This window comes from Sarcophilus harrisii, chromosome 4 (genome assembly GCF_902635505.1).
Source record: "Sarcophilus harrisii chromosome 4, mSarHar1.11, whole genome shotgun sequence".
In the NCBI taxonomy this organism is placed as follows: Eukaryota; Metazoa; Chordata; class Mammalia; order Dasyuromorphia; family Dasyuridae; genus Sarcophilus; species Sarcophilus harrisii.
The window spans coordinates 147,347,107-147,368,759 of NC_045429.1; the positions used below are offsets into that span (position 1 = coordinate 147,347,107).

The window sequence follows — 21,653 nt, forward strand, 5'->3', positions numbered from 1 at the left end:
AAAGATCAGTGAGTTGAAAATCCCTCTCCCCCTTCTAATTCTGACTGTCCATTTTCTCATTGGCCAGACACGGTCTATAATTGTTAATCTCGTTTGTTGTGAGGAGAGAAGAATTGTACATTGTAGGATCAGAGATTAAAAGTTAGAAGAGATATTAAATATGAATAAAAACTTTGAAAAAAATTTAAAATGTTTAAATATAGCTGGTAAAGTTATAAATAGTATTTGTAGTAGATATTTTTTTTGTAGATTTTTTGTTTTTGTTTTTTGTAGATTATATTTCTGGGAAGAAAACATGTTTGTGTATTACAGAGAACATTGTGTATATATTCAGGATATTTACCTTTGTATCTTGGCTTGAACATCAAATATATGTGATTTTGGGTAATTTGTTTAACTACTTTCGGCCTTTAGTTCCTCATTTCACTCAGATAGTAAACCTGATTAAGCATTTTCTGAGTGCCAGACACTGGGTTAAGGGGGAGGGGTAAAGGTAAAAATATGACTACAACACCCAAGGGACTCATATTCTAATGAGGAAAACAAGATGTAAATAATATGTCCAAAAAGGTGATTATACAGTGTAAATAGAAAGTAATCTTAGAACAGAGGAACTAGCATTAGGGGACTGTTAAAGGCTTATTGTCAAAGGTGGGGTGAAAACAGATTCTTTAAAAGAAGCCAGAAAAGCCAAGATGTAGATATGACAGGAGGGAGTATTCTAGGTGTGCAGTCATCACCAATGCAGGGAGTCAGAAGATGGAATGTCATATGGGAATAACACGAAGTAGACTGTAGCTGAATTGGAGACTTTGTAGAGAGGTGACATAGCTTATTTAGTAAGGTTGATTTGGGTATGGGTTTGGGTTTTTCCTTGAGGGGATAGGCTGATATAATCAAACCTAAAATTTAAGAAAATCATTTTGACAGGTGAGTAGAAAATGAATTGGAATGAAAATTTTGAGCATCGATAATTAGGATAGTAGTGCCTTCTACAGTAATAGAAAAGTTGGGAAGATAAGGATGATTTAAGAAGATAGTGAATTCTGTTTTGAATATGTCGAATTTGAAATGTCTGCCAGATATCTAATTCGATATACCCAACAGGTAATTGGTAATGGAGTACTGGAGCTCAGAATCATTTGCATAGAGGTGATAGTTGAATCAATAGGAGCTGATAAGATCTTGAAGTGAGAGTGTAGAGGAAAAAGAGGAGAGAACCCAGTACAGAATTTTGGAGGAATCTCTTATAGTCTCATGATAGACATGACCTGGAATGAAGATATAGCCAAAGGAGACTGGAAAGGAGCAATCAGATAGGAAGAAGAAGAAGAACCAGGAGAAAGCAATGTCATAAAAACCTAGAGAGGTAAGAGTATCCAGGAGAAGAGACTGATCAACAGCACTAAGAAGTCTTAGAGAAGGATGAGGATTGAGAAAATATTGTAATGTGTGCCAAATAAATAACATTGGTAACTTTTGCAAAAGGAGCCACTAACCTATAGTAAAGCCAGGTGCCAGATTGCAGAGGTTTTAAAAGCAAGTAAGAAGAGAGGAAGTAGATGCCTTTATAAAAAGAATTTTGTCAGGAAGCAGGGGGAGAGGAGAGATGTAAAATAATATAGGTTGAAAACTAGTAGGGATGATAGAATCAAAAAATGAGTTTAGATTAGATGCCCTTTCAGTTTCCATCTCCAAGAAAATGGTCCTTGCATAAAGTGAATAGTCACTACTTATGTAATCTTATTAAAATAAAATTGTGAACATCAGTTACTATAACTTGAAAATGTTGAATGCATTCATAAAATAGAATTTGAAAATCAATACCTGAGTATCATGATGTTTTAGACAGAGCTTTCAAAAATACATAATTTATATGGACAAATTGAAGGTATTTATTTAAAGACTAATACCAGCATATTTAAAAGTCCTAATTTAAGAAACTGTTCACTAATGATGTTTGAACTAGTTAGTTTGTCAAGATAAAATTTTATATTTTAGAAATGATCTTTTGTTTCTTAAATTCTCTTTCATACTTTGTTTCTCTAATATTGAGCTCAAAAATTTCAATGAGTGTTTGAGTCATAATAATGCTTAAACAGGAAATTTATTATAGAAGTTTAACTTTTAGGTTTAACTTTTCATCCTAGAAGTTCATGTCCTTATTGTCTTTTTTTTTTTTTTTTTTTTACTATTTTTTTTTTTTTTTTGCTGAGACAATTGGGGTTAAGTGACTTGCCCAGGGTCACACAGCTAGAGATTGTTAAGTGTCTGAGATCAGATTTGAACTCAGGTACTCCTGACTTCAGGACTGGTGCTCTGTCCACTGCATCACTTAGCTGCCCCCAATGTCCTTATTGTCTTGCAAAATAAATTATTTTAACTGAGTATAGAGCTTTTGCTGATAAGACCAAACACTTTAGTGTTTTTAAAATCTTTTACAAAGATATTTTTATGTTAGAAAGGATGATTGATTATTTTTTATAGTAGTGGTATCAAACTAAAATTGAAATGGAGCTGCTTACTGACTTAGAAAACCACAAATTAACATTATCTAAATTGTTTTGAATTTTTATTTTATTAAACATTTCCATTTTATTGTTATTAAACAATTACATTTTAATCTGGTAGGACTACATGTAGGAATTTTGAAGCTTGAGACCAGCTCTAAGGCACGTGAGATAGAAACTGAAATGATATGTAGGTAGAAAACCTCACGAAAGTCTTAGCTCACATTTGTTTATGGCAGAAATGGACAGTTTTATAATAGAAATAGATACTAGATCATGTGACATTTACCTGCAGTATCCTTTCCATGGGAAATGAGAGCAGTCTCTGTAGCTCTCTAGTCTAGGAAATAAGAAAATTTGCTGTGGTCTTTTTTTTTTTTATCAGCATATTTCTAACCATTTCCTCCTCACATTTTTCCATTAATCATCTAGTAATAAGGTAGAAATGCTTATAATATATTATTACATAAATTTATTTTTTATATAATATAATTATATTATAATTTTATAGTATATTGTATGTTATAAAATACAGTCTGCTAACAAAGTGTCTGAGATTTTGCCATCCTCTACTTATAAAATAAATCTTTTGATAGATCTTTTGAATAAACTGATCTAAAGCAATAGATCTTTGTTGAATGCTTGCTATGTTCAAGGCACTATTTTGGGGCAGGCGGTGGTCAGGAGAGCAAGATAAGAAGATCCAGATTCTTCCCTCCAGAAGATTACAATGTAATTACAGAAACAAAATGTAAACCTGTGAAAAATTAATACTGTGTTGTTAAAAAGCCCAATTTTAATCTCTTATCTGTTATGACAGCATCAAAATTTTTAGACATTTGAAAATTAAGAGTTCAAAATCATAGTACATGTTATATGATTCCTAAATGATTATATGGATGATTGTTTCTCCTTGAAGAACACTTGGAAACTACAAGTAAGGCAGAAATATTCCCCTCAAAATACTGGTGGGTGTGGGTATGGATGGGTATGAGTGTGTGTTTTTCCCCTTCCCTCTCAGGCTGTATTTCTGTAGTGTGGTCTGCATGAATTCCTGTTGCTGTTTATTCAGCTTTATCTTTTTCTGAGTTTTTAGGTTATTGATTTTAGAGGGAAAAAAAAAAACTTGTTTCAGGAATCATCTTAACTATTGTTCAATTTCTTTGGTATAAAGTAAGGAAAATATAATTCTTTTAAAAGTTTTTGGCTTGAATCTTTAAATCAGAGACCTAATATTTTCTATGAACCATCCCTTCATTTACTTGGTGTTTTCTGATCCAGGGGGTATTGTATTGTGTAGATACTTTTTATTTATGTTAGTTTCAGATCACTCATTTTATTCACCAAGTAAAGCTTCACATATTTCCAAGCAAGTATGTCTCTGACAACATCTTAGGAGAATTTTAGTCTTTTGAATTAAATAGGTGTTGAATTTCTCTTTTTGCTGGCCTCTTAGAATCTTTAGGATAATAAATGAAAATATTCCAGCATATTATATATATATAATCCCGTAACATATTAAACTTGTACTTTTGTAATGTAAGCTCCCTAAGATCCTTTCTGATTCACATTTAATTCCTTGAAAAGTGTTATGCCCTGTATAACTAATGATGAATAATTTCTTTTAAAAAAAATAAATAAATAATCCTCCCTTGACAGTAGTACTTCTAAACAATAACAAAGAAACACGAAACAGATGATCTTGTTTTTTTCCTTTCTTTTTAGATCTCTATGGGTTAGTGCTGTTCCTTGGTATTGATCCATATTGGGTCAAACACTGGTGGGATCAACTCCTGTATCGTCCTTACTGCAGGAAAAATCCTCAACCCCTCTATGAGCTTATTGCCAAGATAATGTGGAGATCTGCAAAGAAGGATGTAATTGACCAAGTAAGTAAAATTGTAAAAAAAAAAAAAAAAAATCTTTTAAGAATGTTCACACACACACACACACACACACGATTCTTGTAAAGAAAGAACATGGAATATCCTGTTGCTTTTCATTCTCAGATCCAGATTCCTCCACAGACAGAAGATATTCACTGGCTTCACTTTTCTCCAGTGGAAAGACATTTCTATCACCGTCAGCATGAGGTGTGTTGTCAGGATGCCTTGGCAAAGCTTAGAAAGATATCTGATTGGGCTCTGAAACTCAGCAGCCTGGACAGGAGGACCGTCACGTCTATTCTCTACCCTCTATTGAGACTCAGACAGGCTTGCTGCCATCCACAAGCTGTTCGAGGAGAATTCTTGCCACTACAAAAAAGGTTTTACTTATAATTCCTTTACCCTGTTATTGATGATACTTAAATAACATTGACTCCTGATCACTCTAAGGGAAAAAAACGCAAAACAGATATTTCCTTATCTATACTCAGCCTCAAAAATTCATTCTACTTAGGAAAAGAAATGACTAGAGAATTCTACTGCACATCTCTTTATTGAAATATTTTTTATTTTATCTAGACTACAATTTTTTTTTAATCTTTGCTATCTTACTACATAAGCAAGTAACTGAATTATCTATGCATTCATTTCCATATAAAATAACTTTTGCAAAGATGAGAATTTATTTATACAAGCAATTTAAACATTCTATATAGAAAATAAGTATTAAGTGTTATTGCTATTATAAATTATTATATATTTGAATTCCTCAAAGCAACTGATGTTTATAATTAGTCATATCAAAATATACAGTTAAATGCAATAATAAACTATTCTCTTGATTATTGCAATTAGTAATTTTAGGAAAATACTGACCCAAAATAATTTCATTCTTTGCATTTATTTTAGTTTATCTAAATATACTGAGTTAGTAACTTTTGTTTTCAATGCCTTTAAGTTTTCAAAACTTAAAAGCAAGAGGAAAATTCGGTATAAGGCAGATAGACCTCTCTTCATACCAATACTTCACTATTCAAAATGACTAATAATTTGCATAGAAAGAGACATATAGGGTGTCCCAAATGACTAAGTGCATCTTTAAACTGTTAATATTTTTAAGAGTTTAAAAATTTTTTTAACTTTCAGGATAGCTAATATTTTGATTGAGAATCTGAATTTTTGGCTTCTATTAACCAGAGGTGTCAAACATGTAGCCTGTTGGTAGTATACAGCCCACCACATTCCCTAGTACATCCCAAATCAAAATAAATAGAATTAGAAAACATTTAGGAAAATAAATAAAAATACAATGAAACATTGATAATATTAATATATGATTTTCTCAGTCAATATTCAGTCTACAGTGACCCCTTGAATTTGACACCTTTGTTATAAACTATTTTTTTCCTATGTTTAAGCTTACTATCGCATTAATGTAGCTTTTGATTTAGAATGCAGATCTGTACACACACACATACATATACACAGATTTGTGTATGTAAGTAACACTATAGATAATGAAACAAAAACAATAAGAAAACATTTCCTGGGTTACCACAAAAATCAGTGGCATTATTGAAATTCAGTGCTATTCCCCTACTTTTTGGTTATGTAGTGCTGAGTACCTATCTATTTGACAAGTATAGCATTATAACTAGCTACACTTGTTATATAAAAGGCATTTTGGGGTTTTTTTGAGTACCCCTTATTTTTATTTTGTCAGAAATTCTTCTCTATTTGTTTCTTAAGACATTTTCCTCACTGCAACTTCATGATGATGAGGCATTATTTTGTTGTCCTTCAAAAATAATTTTCCCTCTCCTATATCTTCTGTTTCAAAAGAAGCCAAAGGTTTAGAGCTGAGATAGACATAGATCATTTACTCAATCTCCATTATTTTTCAGATGAAGATGCTGAGACAGAAGTAAAGTCATTTTCACCAGTGTTCCCCGAGTACTAGAAAAGACAGCCAGAATTCCAACACTGGTCCTTGGAATCCAAATCCAGAACTTGTCTACTCTGCCCTATTACCTTCTATTCAGATAACTCAGTTCAATCCTGAGTCTAAATAGTTGTTCTTTTTCTGCTTTTATGAGGATTACATTATGAATTTCATTTCTCTGCCAAGTGTAGGGAACCCTTCATTCTCTTTGTAGGTTCTTGCGTAGTGATACTTTTGAGCCCTATAAAGTTGCCAAATATCATACAAATATTGTTACTTTCTCTTTAGAGCATTTATTTGATAGGCCTCCTATGGTAGTACCACTAGTTAAAATAACTTGCCTTTTCCCCTTTGATTTTAAGAAGAAAGATGCATAATAAAACAAACCAGAAATACCAGATTCCTTTAACTCTGGCTAAATATTACTTCTAAGGAAGTAACTGAATAATCTTGTTTAAATATACATATTTGCTTTTGAATGTACTGAATTATAACTTAAATTTTGTTGATTTTTGAAGAGGGAAACATTTCTCACTTATTGTAGCTTCGATATAATAGTAGATTGGCAATAAATTGTCTTTTTTTCCTGAACCCAAGGGGGAAAAACTATTTTGATAGATGCTCCATTCTGGGTATGATTGTGATTTATTACTTTCTGTGATAATTCTGTCTACTTCTTCAGTAGACCATTCCCAGAATAGGCACATATTTGACCTATCATTTCTGTGTACATATGTACAAAAACCAACAAAAAATTTTGTTCCCTAGTGCCTTCTTTAATGAACCAGAGATTCAAGACTGAGTTAACAAAACTTATATTACATTATTTTCTTTGATAAAGAAGTCAAATCTTCTGTTGTTACACAACAAAACTAGTAAAGTTTTATTGTAGCTCTTCTTTTTGAAAGTTATGTGAAAGATAGCCTGTGAGCTGCAGTCATTGAATTGACAAGTTTCCTTTCCTCATTTCCCTTCCAGTATTCATATAGTTTAATTGTTTGCCATACTACTACAACTGAAAATATACCCGAGTGTTTTCTAAGTTTGACTACCTTTCTATTTCTTTCAGTACCATGACCATGGAGGAGTTGCTGACTTCACTGCAAAAGAAATGCCGAACTGAATGTGAAGAAGCACATCGGCAACTGGTTTGTGCTCTTAATGGCTTAGCTGGCATCCATATCATTAAAGGTAGAAACAGATTGCTTTGTTTATTTCTTATTCCCTTTCAAAAATTCTGAAGGAGACAAAGTGAAGCTTGGTACTTTAATAAGTTAGAAATTATTACAGATGTCTCCTTGTGCAACCTATTTAAAAATCACTAATAACCTTTTATTACAACTGGCACCATCAGACCTTGTGCTGTTTAACTTAGAAAATATTGTTGAATCTCAAAATAACTAAGGAACTGACCTTTTAATATTGATGCAATATTTACCAATTGCATCTGGTCATTGGTAAAAAATTTACCAGAAGACAACAAACAAAAATGCTTCCTAATTAAACATTTCCATTATTTTTACCTAGCTTTATAGTAACCTTAACATAAGCTCCATGTTTCCTTCAACCATTTATCTTCTTTAACTATTTTCTCTGGCTTATTCATGAGATTTAGGTTAGATTTTGAAGTTAATACTAAGTTTTTCTTTTCTTATTCTCCATCTCCCCAAAACAGTCTTTTCCTTGATTCACATAATTTTTTTTTATCAAAATGTTAACTTAAATCAAAGGAAAATTTAGTTAGAAGAAAATCATGTGAAATAGTATTTGACTAGATAACAGTTTTAGACAAGGTGATATGTAAATAAAATATATACATCAAACATATCTCATGCCATTCATGTCTTCCAAACAAAGTTTTTGATTTATCCTCAGGCACTAGGCATAAAAACCATAAAAACAATAAACATAATGCAGAAAGTTTTACTATTCCCTATTTTCTATAGGCAGATTTTTTTAAAAAAAATTCTTTTTAACTCCAAAATAGTCTGCATATTTTGTAGCCAAAATCAGGCTACATATCCAGCTAGCAGATAATTTAGAAGATTTGATCTGAGCACCCTGAAGTGCAAGAGAAGGAACTCTTGAGGCATAAATTCATTGGCCTTGTAAAAGAAACGGTTTAGGATCTACCACCATCAGTGACCATAATACTTCTCCACTGTATTGCAAACAGGTATATTCAGATGCCCTTATTAAGAATCTTTGAATTGGGAGAGCTTTAGAGGCCATAAAGGCCCTCCTACTCCTGAAGAAGACCTCCCTCATATCTTCCCAATAGTTATTTTTTGCTTATAGAACTCTAGGGAGAGATCATCTATAACTAACAAGACAATCAATCCATTCTACCTTCAGATAGTTCTCATTGTTGTCAATCAGCATATATGGACAATTATTGTCATTCTTTTAATGGAATTAAAAAGGGGGTGCTTTTCTTCCCTATAGCAAATGTAAAAAATATTTTTTCTTTTAAAATTAGAATTTTAAATAAATTGAGCACAAGCATCCATTACATTGAATATCATTTTCAGCTGATCTCAAAACAAAAAGTGGTGTAATTAAGATAGAAGCAAGCACTTAGGAATAATAATATTTCTCTAGTTCAAAACGTCAAAGATGTATAATTTCATTGTTATAGATAACTTCCTCAACTAATGCAGATCATAATCCTTTTATAATTTTATGAGTCAGTCTTTGAAACCTACTATGTTCAAAAATTTATCATTTTTCAGCCTCAAATCCTGTTTAGGTTGCCCTCTTAACCATAGATATTTGCTTCAAACCTTTCCAACTTGGTAGGGCCTATCAGATCTTATGATTTTACATAGTCTTTGAGAAGCCAGGCTTAGCTTCCTACCTCACTGCTGAGGCATCAGAGTAGGAATATAGTTGAGGAGTAACTGCAAGTCAGATTTATATAATGCATTCTTCATAATAATCAAAATAATAATAATAATCATGCTCACAAGTGCAAATCTTCATTTTATAGATAAGGAAATTGGGTTCTGAGAAGTTTTGACTTGTTCATGATCACACAGTTTATAAAGATTTGAAATGGATTGTAAACTCACATTTGACTCCAAGGCTGATACTCTTCTTGAAATGCCTGTCCTGGACAGATATGAAAACAAGTAGAATACAAAATATGCCTTGAAATGTTTTTGCCTTCATTAAATATAATACAGTGTTGTGAAATCTGTTACAGTAGGTATCAAAATTCACATCTCAAAATATCTAAAATAATTTGTCTCTTGTAGAATAGCAAAAAGATAAGAAATTTACAGTTCCTGGACTAGAGAGAGAGAGAGAGAGAGAGAGAGAGAGAGAGAGAGAAAGTGTGTGTGTGTGTGTGTGTGTGTGTCTGTAAATTCATCATGTTACTCAGGTACTTAAACAGTTAAATGTTCTTCTCTTGACATTTCTTTTCCTTCTTCCCTTTTCCTTTTTACCTATTGAGAAAGTTAAAAAAAAAAATAAGTCTGTAATTGGAAGAAAAAGTAGATTATCTAATCTAAAGTTTTTGGCAAATGACAAGATCAGCATACTTCATAATTCTTATTTGGCTAATAATATGATTTCAGCATCTTCTGTCCCACTTGTTTTTCATTATTATATTTTTATATAATAAAACTTCCTTTTTGTGAGTTAGAGTCATAGTAAGTTATTGTCAAATATCAAAAGAAAACCACCCCAGAATGCTTCTCAGTTAAAGACACCTTTTTAAAATTCCATTTGTTTGAAAATGATGTGGTAAATGAAATAAGCTTAATATGGATTTGATGCTACATATTAAATAGAGTTAATGTCCTGGAAAACATACATAGATAGAATCACATGCTTTTTATAAGGAGACTTGAAGGTTTTTTTTCTCTTCTAACTAATATTTAATGAAACTCTAAAATGAATTTGAACCCTTACATTAGTCTGTTTATATGAAATGTAAATGCACATATATAAATATAACACAAGTATGTTCTGATGTCTTCATTAAATTGTGTGTTCTACTTTTGAATAGTTTGGGTTTTACAGACATTTAATAGAATGGATTCTCTGGTGTCAAGTAAAATGAATTTGGAAATTTTAGTGCCATCTACTGGCCGGAAATAGGCAATATTCTTAATTGGAATGTTTTTACTCAATTATATATTCTTGCAGAAATAAAACATATTAGCCTACATGTTATAAAAATCAAGTTTATCTCCTTTTTTATTTTGCTGCAGTTATTGTGCTTCCTTTAAAAAAAACAACCACATATATTAGTTTATTGGAAATAATTTAGGATACTCTGTAGTTTTATTTGGAAATGTTGCCTAATTAAACAAAGACTTCTCCAATAAAGAATGGTATAAATGCTTGTAGCATCCATGTGCCCTTTGAAGAACCTTCATCAGAAATCTGTTGGAATTTAAACAAGGATGACTGATTTTGTAACTCCATCTTGAAATAGCATAATTATTGGGATAATTTATGCCTAAATTATCAAAGATTGTCCGTGTTTATTTTTATTATTAGCTAAATGATCTTTATTCCCAAATTGAATAAGAATTGGATGACTAACATGTTTTGAAATTGTAGTTTATGAAAAGGGAGAAACTCCTGAAGTAACTGCTGGAATTAGGGGTTTTTCGAAAAATAAAAACAAGATGAAAATTAAATGTTTAGAAAATATTTAAAAGGACATTTTTAAAAATCCACCCAACTGTTTATATTAACAAGACTTTTAAAACTGAGTAAAGTGCTGTGGTTTTGTAAAAATCATGTGATGATAATGTTAGCAAAAACAGAAGCTATGTGAGCTGTCTTCAGTTTTGTACTTTGAACTTACTTCCAAAAGCAACAAAAAGTGACATTTCTCATTCAAATCGCCAGATTAATCACAATATACCTAGAAATGATATATTAACATCAATTTGAGATGATACAGTTATTCTTATTGAGTGTTTGAAAAAGAAATCATTTTTAACTCTTTGTGAGTTCTCTTGACAGAAATGATAGTCTTAAATTTTAAGCTATATAACTAATAATAAGGTAATTTGAGCTCTTAAAATAATTCTTAAATTAATTTTATGCCACTTTTGTATGCTTTGGTAAGAGCATATTGCAAAAAATCTGATAAAATGTCTGACTTATTATAATTAAATCAAGTTAAAACTGATTTATTACTACCTATTATTATTTCAAATACATTATAAGTTCTTCCCCCCATAATTTTAGCATCCAATAACAGTTCATGAAATTCATTAAAATTAATTCCAGGTTATCATTGTATTTTTTTTTTAACACTTATGTCATTAAAAGCTAGGTAGAAAAAAATTTTTGAACTGTTTAGCTTATCTTACCAGTATCATCGTTTGTTTTGTTGTATTCCCTTAAATTTTTAAAAAAGATCTTTTTTTCTTACTTTTAAAGTAAAACCCACTCCAAACAAAAATAAATCCTGAGAGGATTTATGTTTTAGTTTGATTTAATTAAATGCTCTCTGAAATCCTTTAACTCCAGGAGTCTATGCAGTTTCCTTTCCTTTAAAAATAATGAATACTAATTTCAGATAAAGGATGAAAAATCACCAAGATGATGATTAAATTTAGTAATATAATTAGATTTAAAATAAATTATTTTTTATATATGAATAATAAATATTAAATTACAACATTCACGGGAAGTTCATTTATGTATTTACCAGAAAGTTTTAAGGAAAGTTTTAGTATATAAAAATATGTATTTTTAGCTTTAAATAAACTTTAATTCTTCAGATGAATATGCCCAAGCAGTGGACCTATACAGAGAAGTATTACGTTCATCTGAGGAACACAAAGATAAACTCAAAACTGATTCATTACAAGTGAGTAAATATTTAGCAATTTTGTTTGGAACTTTTTCTTTTCTTTTTTAATAAGGATCCCTGGATGTTTGAAATGATTTTGTGAATATCAGTAAATGTCACTGAAGAGCAACAGAACATTTCACATGAGATTTATTTAAAAATCAACAACTCACCCAAGAATGTTTTAATACTTTCCTTTTGATAATAGGAATAGCTAAAGCTGTTTTATAAAGTATTTTTTATACATTCTTATTTCGTTGTCATAGTAATCCTCTAAGTTAAGTAATATAAACTTTATTATCCCTGTTTTAAGAATGAGGAACGAGAGATTGATTTACCAAAAGTTGTCCACTTAGTAAACCTTGGCAATGATATGAATTCAGATCCATTTCTTTTGACTGTTAATCTTACATTTATTCCTCTTCATTCCAGAATCTTACATAACATAGAAGAATATTGCCTACTGCCAATTTCACTAACGTGAAGCTTTAGTAAACATAGGCATGCTGACACCACACAAATATGATAGAAAGGTGACTTCTACAGCCTTTTCATGAAAGAGAATAGAGTATTTCAGAAGATAGACACTAAAATTCTGTTGCATTTTTTTTTTGGTACATGTAGAGACTTCATTCTACACACAATTTGATGGAATTATTATTAGCTAAGCACCCAGGAATACCTCCTACCTTGAGAGATGGAAAACTTCAGGAAGAGGTAATTATTATTCCCTCTAGAAGAGTGAAATTTTCAGACTTTATGCTTTTTTATAATTGATATTTTTAAGTGCATGCAACATTTCAGAATGAATGTGACCATAGCTAGCCTGCTACCTTTACTGCTTATAAACTTCACGGGGCTGAATTAAATGAAGAATGTCAGCACCTGTAATTATTTTTTTCTCTTGAGCTATGTACCATTTGCTTATGTAAAAGAAATAATAGATAATCTGATTTTTAGTAGCCAATTGCATGGTTGGGAAATAAGCAGTAAATAAAGGAATTATAAAGGTATAGCTGTAAAAGACTTGGTTTAGGGAGAGGATCTTTTAAAAATATTTTTTAAATGTTTAGCATATCGGGGCAGGAAACATTGTAAAGGGGTTAAGTCTTATCTTCCCTGCTTGTCATTTTCCCTTTTGTCTCCATCCCCCATACCAAATGTGCTAGTTGTTATAAGTTACAACAACTGGTACTTCATCCCTTCCCTCCCCTCTCCCCCCAGCTACTTTAACCTTCTAAGAACTCGCATTAGTAATGCAGTCTCTTCACATATCACCAAGGAAAGTTGAAAAGTTCCTTTCCAACTGTGATGACCGCATTAGCACCTTGGATACCTTAGAATCAGCCTGAGTCAGGATAAGCAAGTCCTTAGACTTTATTCTTGGTCTTTAGAAGTAGGATTGAATTGGATGGAAGCAGAATCCTTCTTCGTCTCCCGCCCAGAAGTGACCTTGGCTAGTCTTACTCTACCCCCAATCCCTCCTACAATTCTCTGTATACACCAATTATTGAGCTAGCACAGGATAGCGGGAAGGGCTATTTTCTGAGCTTATGCTTATAGATTATTGTCCAATCGGTAATTACCCTTAATTGCTCCAGCCGACCTCTGCATCTACTCAAGAGTTTCAGCCCTTTACATCCAACTCTGAATCTATGATCCTAGCCTAACTTGTCACCCATTAGAGGAATCTTTTTTCAAGTATCCGACATTTACTCCAATTCCTTTTAAATAGTTGTAGTGGCAGAGAGAGCCCACTATTCATTGTGAGAGTTTAGTGTGTTGTTGGATAGCTTTAAAGTTCAACAAATAGTCATGTTGTAAATGTTGGGTTTGACAAAAGGCATACAAATGGAAAACAAGAAGAGGAGTAAAGATGTAAAGTAGAGAACAAGAAGAGGAGTAAAGTAAAGATATATATTTTCCTTTTGCTAATCCCAGCTATATTTGTAGTGCCACATATATCTAAATAAGAACATATATATATTTTTATATATATATATATATATATATATATATATACATGCTAGAATACATGTTTAAGCTAAGTAGCTAATTAGTATCTATCATAGAAATGTTCTTAAAATATCCTACAAAATTGCTTTCAAACTCTTGAATGAAAGTCTTTTGATTTTTATATTCAGGCTGAACAACTCAGACAGCATTACATGAGTAAATCCAATGCAGAAGTTGCAGAAGCCCATCAAGCTTTACAGCCGGTTTTGCAGACCATACGTGAACTTCAGAGGAAGGCAAGCTGCATTATTATTTTAGTTTAATTAATTTAAATCACTGTTTGATTAGTTAGTCTGTGTTCATGATTATTTTGGGGATCTTATTGGACATGATTGTTTTTAGATTGTTCTGTAGTATTTAGTTTGCATCCTAGATCTGCCAGTTGTTATTTTGTGGAATGTTTACGTGACAAAGGCCTTAGCAATTATATTATGAATTTTGCCTGAATATTATCTGAAATGTGATGCCATCAGTTCATTTAACATATTGGGTTGTAAAATTGTATGTATTGGAGTTTTCTAAGAGTTGAATCCCCAGCATTTTGACACATTTTTAAATTGAGACTTAGTAATTTACAAAGAGATATTTTAGGGTTGGCAAAACAGTAATGTCATATATGATTTGGGGTGAAAGAAGAATATCATGCCGTTTTAAAAATTTACATTTTGTAAAATAAGTAAAAAATGGAAGTCTCAGGTAAACAACTGCTTCTTATTCTTTAAGTTTTGTGTTACTTCTCTTTATGTCTCTAAACCAAACATTTTGCACCTTTATGAATATCTCTATAAGGTTATCTTAGATTATATGTTATTTAAAAATCTAGGTATGCCACTGGTATTAAATGGTTAGAAATATTGCCTTTCACTTGGCTCTTTTCAACAATGAAGTGATTCAGGCCAATTCCAGTAGACTTGTTACTTTTCTTTTACTTTTTCTTTTCTGTTAATTTAGTGTATTTTTTTAGTAATTTAAACAACTATTTTTTCAAGGCATAATTTTAATGTCGTTGTTTAGTCAGGTTAGTCATGTCTGACTGTTATAAAATCCTGTTTAGAATTTTCTTTGCAAAGATACTAGTTTGCCAATTCCTTCTCCAGCTCATTGGACACATGAGGAAACTAAGGCAAGCAAGATTAAATGACTTGCTCAGGGTCACACAGCTAATAAGTAACTGAAGCCAATTTTGAATTCAGATTTTCCTAAGTCCAGAAACCATGCTCTATCCATTACATCATCTACCTGCCCAATATTTATGTAGCAATGAAAAATTTTTAAGTGCTTAGCTGTTAGGAATCCAGGATAGAGCACTCAACCAGGAAACAGGAAAATATAAGTTCAGTTCCAATCTCAAACCCTTACTGGCTCTTGACTGGGCAAGTCAGTTAACCTCTCTTTACTTCAGTTTCCCTAAGTATAAGATAGGGATAATAGCAGCACCTAACTTCCAAGGTTTTTGTGATGATACAATGAGACAATGTCTATAAAGCACTTTGCAAATAGAAATGTTAGCTATTATCATTATTTACATTATCATTTGAATCTTACAATAACTGTATGAGGTAGATACTGTGGTTATTAGTCTTCCTATTTTACAGATGAGAAAACTGAAGCTGAGAGGTTAAGTGTCTTGCTTAGCTTACACAGTTAATAAAAGTCAGAAGTGGCATATGAACCCAGATTTTCATCACTTCCTCCATTATGCTGTGATGCCTCATAGTGCATTTATCTTTGTTTTTTCCCATAGGCAGAAAAGTTCTTTGAGCTTTTGTCTTTTGTCCTCTCCTTGTAACTTTCACATTCCTTAGCATAGTGCTTGCCTTAGAGTAAACAATCAACAAATATTAATTTAATGATTGTATATCTGTGGGGTTTTTTCCCCTTACAGATACATTCAGGCTCACCTTGGTGGCTAGATGTGATCCAATCAGCAATACAATATGCTATTGATGAGGAGCTTGTTCAGCGTGTGCAGAATGAAATAACCAGCAACTACAAGCAACAAACAAGTAAACTTTCCATGGCAGAGAAGTAAGAAACATAGCGTACATAAGATAGGAAAAAATCCAACTTAATATATGTTAGGTTCCATTATATTTGAGATCAGACTTCTTAACTTATTAATCCTTGTATTGCTCTGAGCACTTCAGAAAGTACTACCTATAAGTATTCGGTATCTCTCTAAGAGAGGTAGTGTGACATGGTGAAGAGTGAGCTGGTCAATAAGTGAGGAAGATGTTCAAGTTTCATTTGTACTTACACTGACTGAGGACTGAAAAAATTATTTAACCTTTCAGTATCCTAGCAAAACTTTTTAAGGTTCCAAATTGCAGAGTAGTTGCCCATACTCAGAGTTACTTAAATCACTGAAATCACAGATGTGTTCCAAAAAAGTAATATGGATAAGAATTGACCTATGATTTCACTGATATAAGGAGCCTCCCAGAAGAACAAACTTCTTAGACCAAGGCATATTGATGTCTTCTCTGCAGCTTGTGATCTTAGAGAGTTGTCTAGATCACTGAGAGTATCTTACTTGCCAGATTAGCATAGAGAATTTGTCAGAGACAAAACTTGAATACAAGGCTTCTTGACTTCAAGGCTCTGTTCACAGCTCCAATCTGCCTCAAAATATTGCTTTTTTTGTACAAGGCAAAGTTTTGTTTTGTTATGTTTCTCTTATGTCGTAATTAAGCTGTCTTTGAACTGTATTTTGGGAATTTATCTTTTGTCCTACACCATCTTGCTGTCAGTGTTCTATTTCCTTCTGGTAATGTGCACACTTCGCACATAATTCACTTTTCATCCTTGCCCGTTGACTGCCAAATTTCCTTCCAAGGAAGAAAATAAGCATTTGTTAAGTGCCTACTACATCCCAGACACTGTGCTAAGCACTTGATGAATATTACCTCGTTTGATCTTCACAACTCTATGAGATGCTATTATATTCCCAGTCATAACAAATAAGAAAATAGAGGCACACAGATCAGGTAATTTGCCGAGGGTCACAAAGCTAAGAAATATCTGAAGCCAGATTTGAAGTAAGGTTTTCCTCTTCCTGTCTAGTGCTCTATCCCCTATGCAAACACTATCACATTTCACTTTACCCCATTTTCTCAATTTTTATGTCCTTTCCTAGGAATATATCAGTCTCTTGCATCATTTCTTGCTATATAAGAGAGTCTAGAGATTTATTCTTGTTGATGTTGTTAATAGATAATGAGTTCCCTCTCTCACCACAATCCTATTTTAACAAAAGTCTTTATTCCTTCATTCAAAAACGTAAGCAATTACTAAGCCAAACACTGTGAGACACCTATTGGAAAAAGCCATTTTAGTATATTATAATTTTCAGTGTCACTCCCCTAGACATTAAACATAAAGTATCTTTCACCTCCACATTATTGAAGGGTTCAAAATTCCAAGGGTAAGGAGTGTGTACTTTTCCTAGAGGCAACAAGAAGCCACTGAAAATTCAAAGTTGTTTGTCTTATTGCACTAGTTTTCAGAGACAAAATCATGGGAGGTTTTTCCTATGATGAGAGATTATCACTCATCCTTTTTAAAATAAATGTTTCTGTTTTTTAATTATAGGATCTGAGAAAAGAGTATACACTTAGATACTAGTGAAGAGTTATTTTGTAAATATGGTTTTGTTAATATCGTTTAGTTTTTAGAGTCAGCAAGCAGGCACTACATTAAGCAACAAGGATACAAATGGGGGAAAAAATCAGTTCCTGCCCCCAAAAACCATACATTCTAATGGAGGAGAGACAAAAAGTAAATAAGTATGTAGAAAATATAGACAGAGTAGATGATAGTTATACAAAAGGGGATGACATTACCAACTGGAAGGGAGCAGCTTTCTGCTGAAGGTGAGATTTGATCTGAGCCTTGAAGAGAGCCAGAGAATCTAGGAAGCAAAATAAGAGTATGCATGGTAGACCTGGGGGAAGAGGGAGCAGGAACTGAGAAGACATAATGATGGGAGGTAAAATGTTGTATTGGAGGATCTACAAGTGGTCCAGCTTAGCTAGATCACAGAGTATATGAAAAGGGGAGAATAAAATAAGTTAAGTCTGGAAAGGTAGAAAAAGACTTCATATATTAGACAAAGCACTGAATATTTGATCATGGAAGGTGGGGGTGATAGGAAGCCCCAGACTTACACTACAGAATAACTATCTTGGCACCTGAGGAGAGGATGTATTAGAGTGGAGAAGAGACTTGAGGGAGACAAAGCAGTGTCTCTCAAAGTATGGTCCAGAGAATCCTGGAGGTTTCTGAAACTCTTTCAGAAGGTCTATAAATTCAAAATTAGTTTTTATTTCTAATATTGTAAATATCTAAAATATAAATCATATTAACAAAAGCTCTTTGGATAGATCCTCAATAATTTTTAATAAAGAGACTAAGAACAAAAGTTTTAGAACCACTGAGTTAGGAGGTATTTCAGTATCTTAGAAGGGAGCAAAGATCAAATCACTTGAACATGTAAATATTTAAGAGAACATATCTGAAATGACTTTCTTTTTATCAATCATGAAGTTTCATATGTAAAGACAGAAATATGCTCCTAGTAAAACAAAAAGTATATTCCTTTTTTGTGCTCAAGACATCTCTAAACAAATTCTGTAGTTTCTATGTACTAGAAAATTCTGGGATTGGCACGTAGCATAAAATGGAAATGTAAGACACCTTTTGTTGTTGTTGGTTATTTTTTTATCTTGAGGAGCTTACAGTTTTAGTAAACAATCAAAATTTACACATGAAACAAATAAGATGAGGATTTATTTGAATATAATTGAATGCCAGCATATGTAATGTAATTGGTAACTGTTTTGAAAAGTGGAAAACCACTAGAGTTAAGTGAATAATGAAGGAAATGGAATTCAAAATGGACCTTAAAAATGTTGTAGGATATGGAATGCAGAATAGAGAAGGTTAAAAACATTAAAAACTTTAATCTCTTCATGCCAGATTTATTAGATTTAAACTTTCAAAGAGATTGTTTTTTTCTTTCTTGTTCGTAACTTTCTAGATTTCCTTCCTGTCTCATTTATATCCATAGCTGCTGTTGCTCATCTATTTTTCTTGCCTGTTTGTATTGCCCTTAGTCTTTTATCTTCTCGAAAAGATTTCACTTCTTTCCTCTTCTAGCTTTTTGCCTAGAAGCAGAAAAATTAGTAGGAAATAGTATAGATCAGAGTTGTCAAACACACAACACCCTGGAATATAGGAGACTGAACATAACTAGGAAAGTTTTAACAAAATAAAAATACAACAGAATACAGATAATATTATAATGTGGTTTTCTAAGTTAATATGGGGTCCACAGGGATTTTTATGTGTAATTTCTTAGTGTTTATTTGAGTTGATAGCACTATTGTAGGCCTTTTATTTTTGATGATCCTCTTGCCCTCTCATAAATGTATGGGAGGGATGATTCATCAGAGAATAGAATGTGCTTCTCTGATAGAACCAAAGCTTCTTCAGGGTAAGAACTGGTTTTTGTTTCATCTTTGTATCCCTGATGTCTAGCACATGATCTGAACTTAAGAATTTTTGTTGAATTAAGTTGGAAATTGTGTGCTTTTTAAACATGGGACTTTTAAAACATAGATGACAGTATTTTTTTTAGCTACTAGTATTGTTGTTATGCACATACGCATTCCATATGTCAGATGATAGATATAAATAGATACTTTCAGAATGTCAGGTGTTCAGCAAGGCTTCATACTACAGGATTTCTGGGTGAAATTTCACAGCATATCTGATGCCCCTGTAATGTTTTGTTTGGTAACCATTGCCTGATCTGCTGTGTAATTCATTGGTGGTGGTGGTGGTGGTGGTGGTGTTATACTTGTTGCTATTGTTGGGGATCAGGTTCCGGGACTGCAGAGGTCTTCAGTATTTACTCACAACACAAATGGAAGAGTTGAAGAAATTCCAAAAACTAGTAAGAGAGGCTGTGAAGAACCTGGAGGGACCTCCATCCCGTGATGTCATTGAGGCTGCCACAATCTGCCACCTTCGACCTGTCAGACTGCCCCTCAACAAGTAGGTGAAAGAAGAAAATATGTATAGAAGTGTCACAGTTAGGTCTTAGATTTATTTTGATAGAATAAATGACTAAAGCAGTGAAACTTTTTCATTTGGTTTTAGAAAGAAAAGTAAACTTCATATTGGTTTTTTTTTTTTACATAAATCTTAAACACTTTTTCCACTTTCAACCTGTAATTTGCATTCATTTTTCCTCCACAAAATATTTGAAAATTTAATGTATGTGTGTTCCTAAAGTGAACAAGTGGGTCTCAAAGTACCCAACACTCTCCTGTAAATTACCTGATTGCTAGTTACAGTTGAAAATGTTTTTCTTGGTCATCTCTTTTTTTCCAGCTGCGTCTTTTGTAAAGCTGATGAATTGTTCACAGAATATGAGTCGAAGCTATTTTCTCACACGTAAGTTCTCCAATTGCTTATTTCCCATTGGGAAAATGAAACATCTTATGGGGTATAGTGTTTTGAGTCTGAGATTTTATTTTCTTCATATTGATCATGCTTCCAAGTGTTTTGCTAGAAAATTAACCATTGAAAGAAAGGGTTTGACACTAATGTTTATAAGTTATAGTTTTTCCCCCCATGTATATACAGGCAATATCATATGTGTGCATATATATACATAATATTATACATTATAGGCACATATATAATATTTTTAAAATCTTTAACAATAGATAATTTTATAGACAATATAAGGATGTCCAATAAAAAAGTTTTAATGTATAGCTTTCTTTTTACTTTTAAGTGGTATAGATTAAACTTGAAAGAGCCATCCCAGCAATAAATCACCTGCTATTTAAACATTTTTTCATCAGCTAAAGAGGTGAAGATAAAATTACATCAGGTGCTTATTTTCTTAAGGAGGCAATGAAGAAAGATGGGTTTCCCCAATCAGAGGTTGCTCCTTAAGGGACCCCATTAGGCAATCTGTAAGTGGTATTGATTAATTCTGAAGCAAAAAGCAACAACAACAATAACTAGCATTTAGAGGAGCAGTGCAAAGTGGTGGGGCCTGAGTTCAGATGTGGCCTCAGACACTTTTCTGACCCTGAGCAAGTCATTTAACCTCTGCTTGCCTCAATTTCCTCAACGATAAAATAGGAATAATAATAGCACCAAACTCTCAAGACTGTTGTGAGGTTCAAATGAGATAACATATATAAAGCACTCAGCACAGTTCCTAGTTCATAGTAAGTGTTCTATAAATGCTATCATTAGTATCATCATCACTTTGTTTTTTTGTTTTTTTTTTTTGGCATGATGCAATTGGAGTTAAATGACTTGCCCAGGGCACACAGCTAGGAAGTGTTACAAACTTGAGATTGGATTTGAACTCAGATCCTCCTGACTCCAGGGCTGGTGCTTTATCTACTTTGCCATCTACCTGCCCCTGCCATCATTATTAATAGTTTCCT

The 21,653-nt window shown here is 32.5% G+C and overlaps 1 protein-coding gene across 1 annotated transcript in view; it reads left to right on the forward strand.

Moving 5' to 3' along the window:
- Positions 1–21,653, forward strand: part of SHPRH (SNF2 histone linker PHD RING helicase) — a 101,457-nt gene that overhangs the window by 36,787 nt on the left and 43,017 nt on the right. The window contains exons 12-20 of the mRNA XM_003769522.4: positions 4,236–4,399; positions 4,520–4,776; positions 7,408–7,529; positions 12,092–12,180; positions 12,787–12,879; positions 14,307–14,414; positions 16,064–16,206; positions 20,062–20,235; positions 20,575–20,637. Of these exons, the coding sequence (XP_003769570.1) occupies positions 4,236–4,399; positions 4,520–4,776; positions 7,408–7,529; positions 12,092–12,180; positions 12,787–12,879; positions 14,307–14,414; positions 16,064–16,206; positions 20,062–20,235; positions 20,575–20,637 (1,213 nt within the window). The remainder of the gene's footprint in view (positions 1–4,235; positions 4,400–4,519; positions 4,777–7,407; positions 7,530–12,091; positions 12,181–12,786; positions 12,880–14,306; positions 14,415–16,063; positions 16,207–20,061; positions 20,236–20,574; positions 20,638–21,653) is intronic.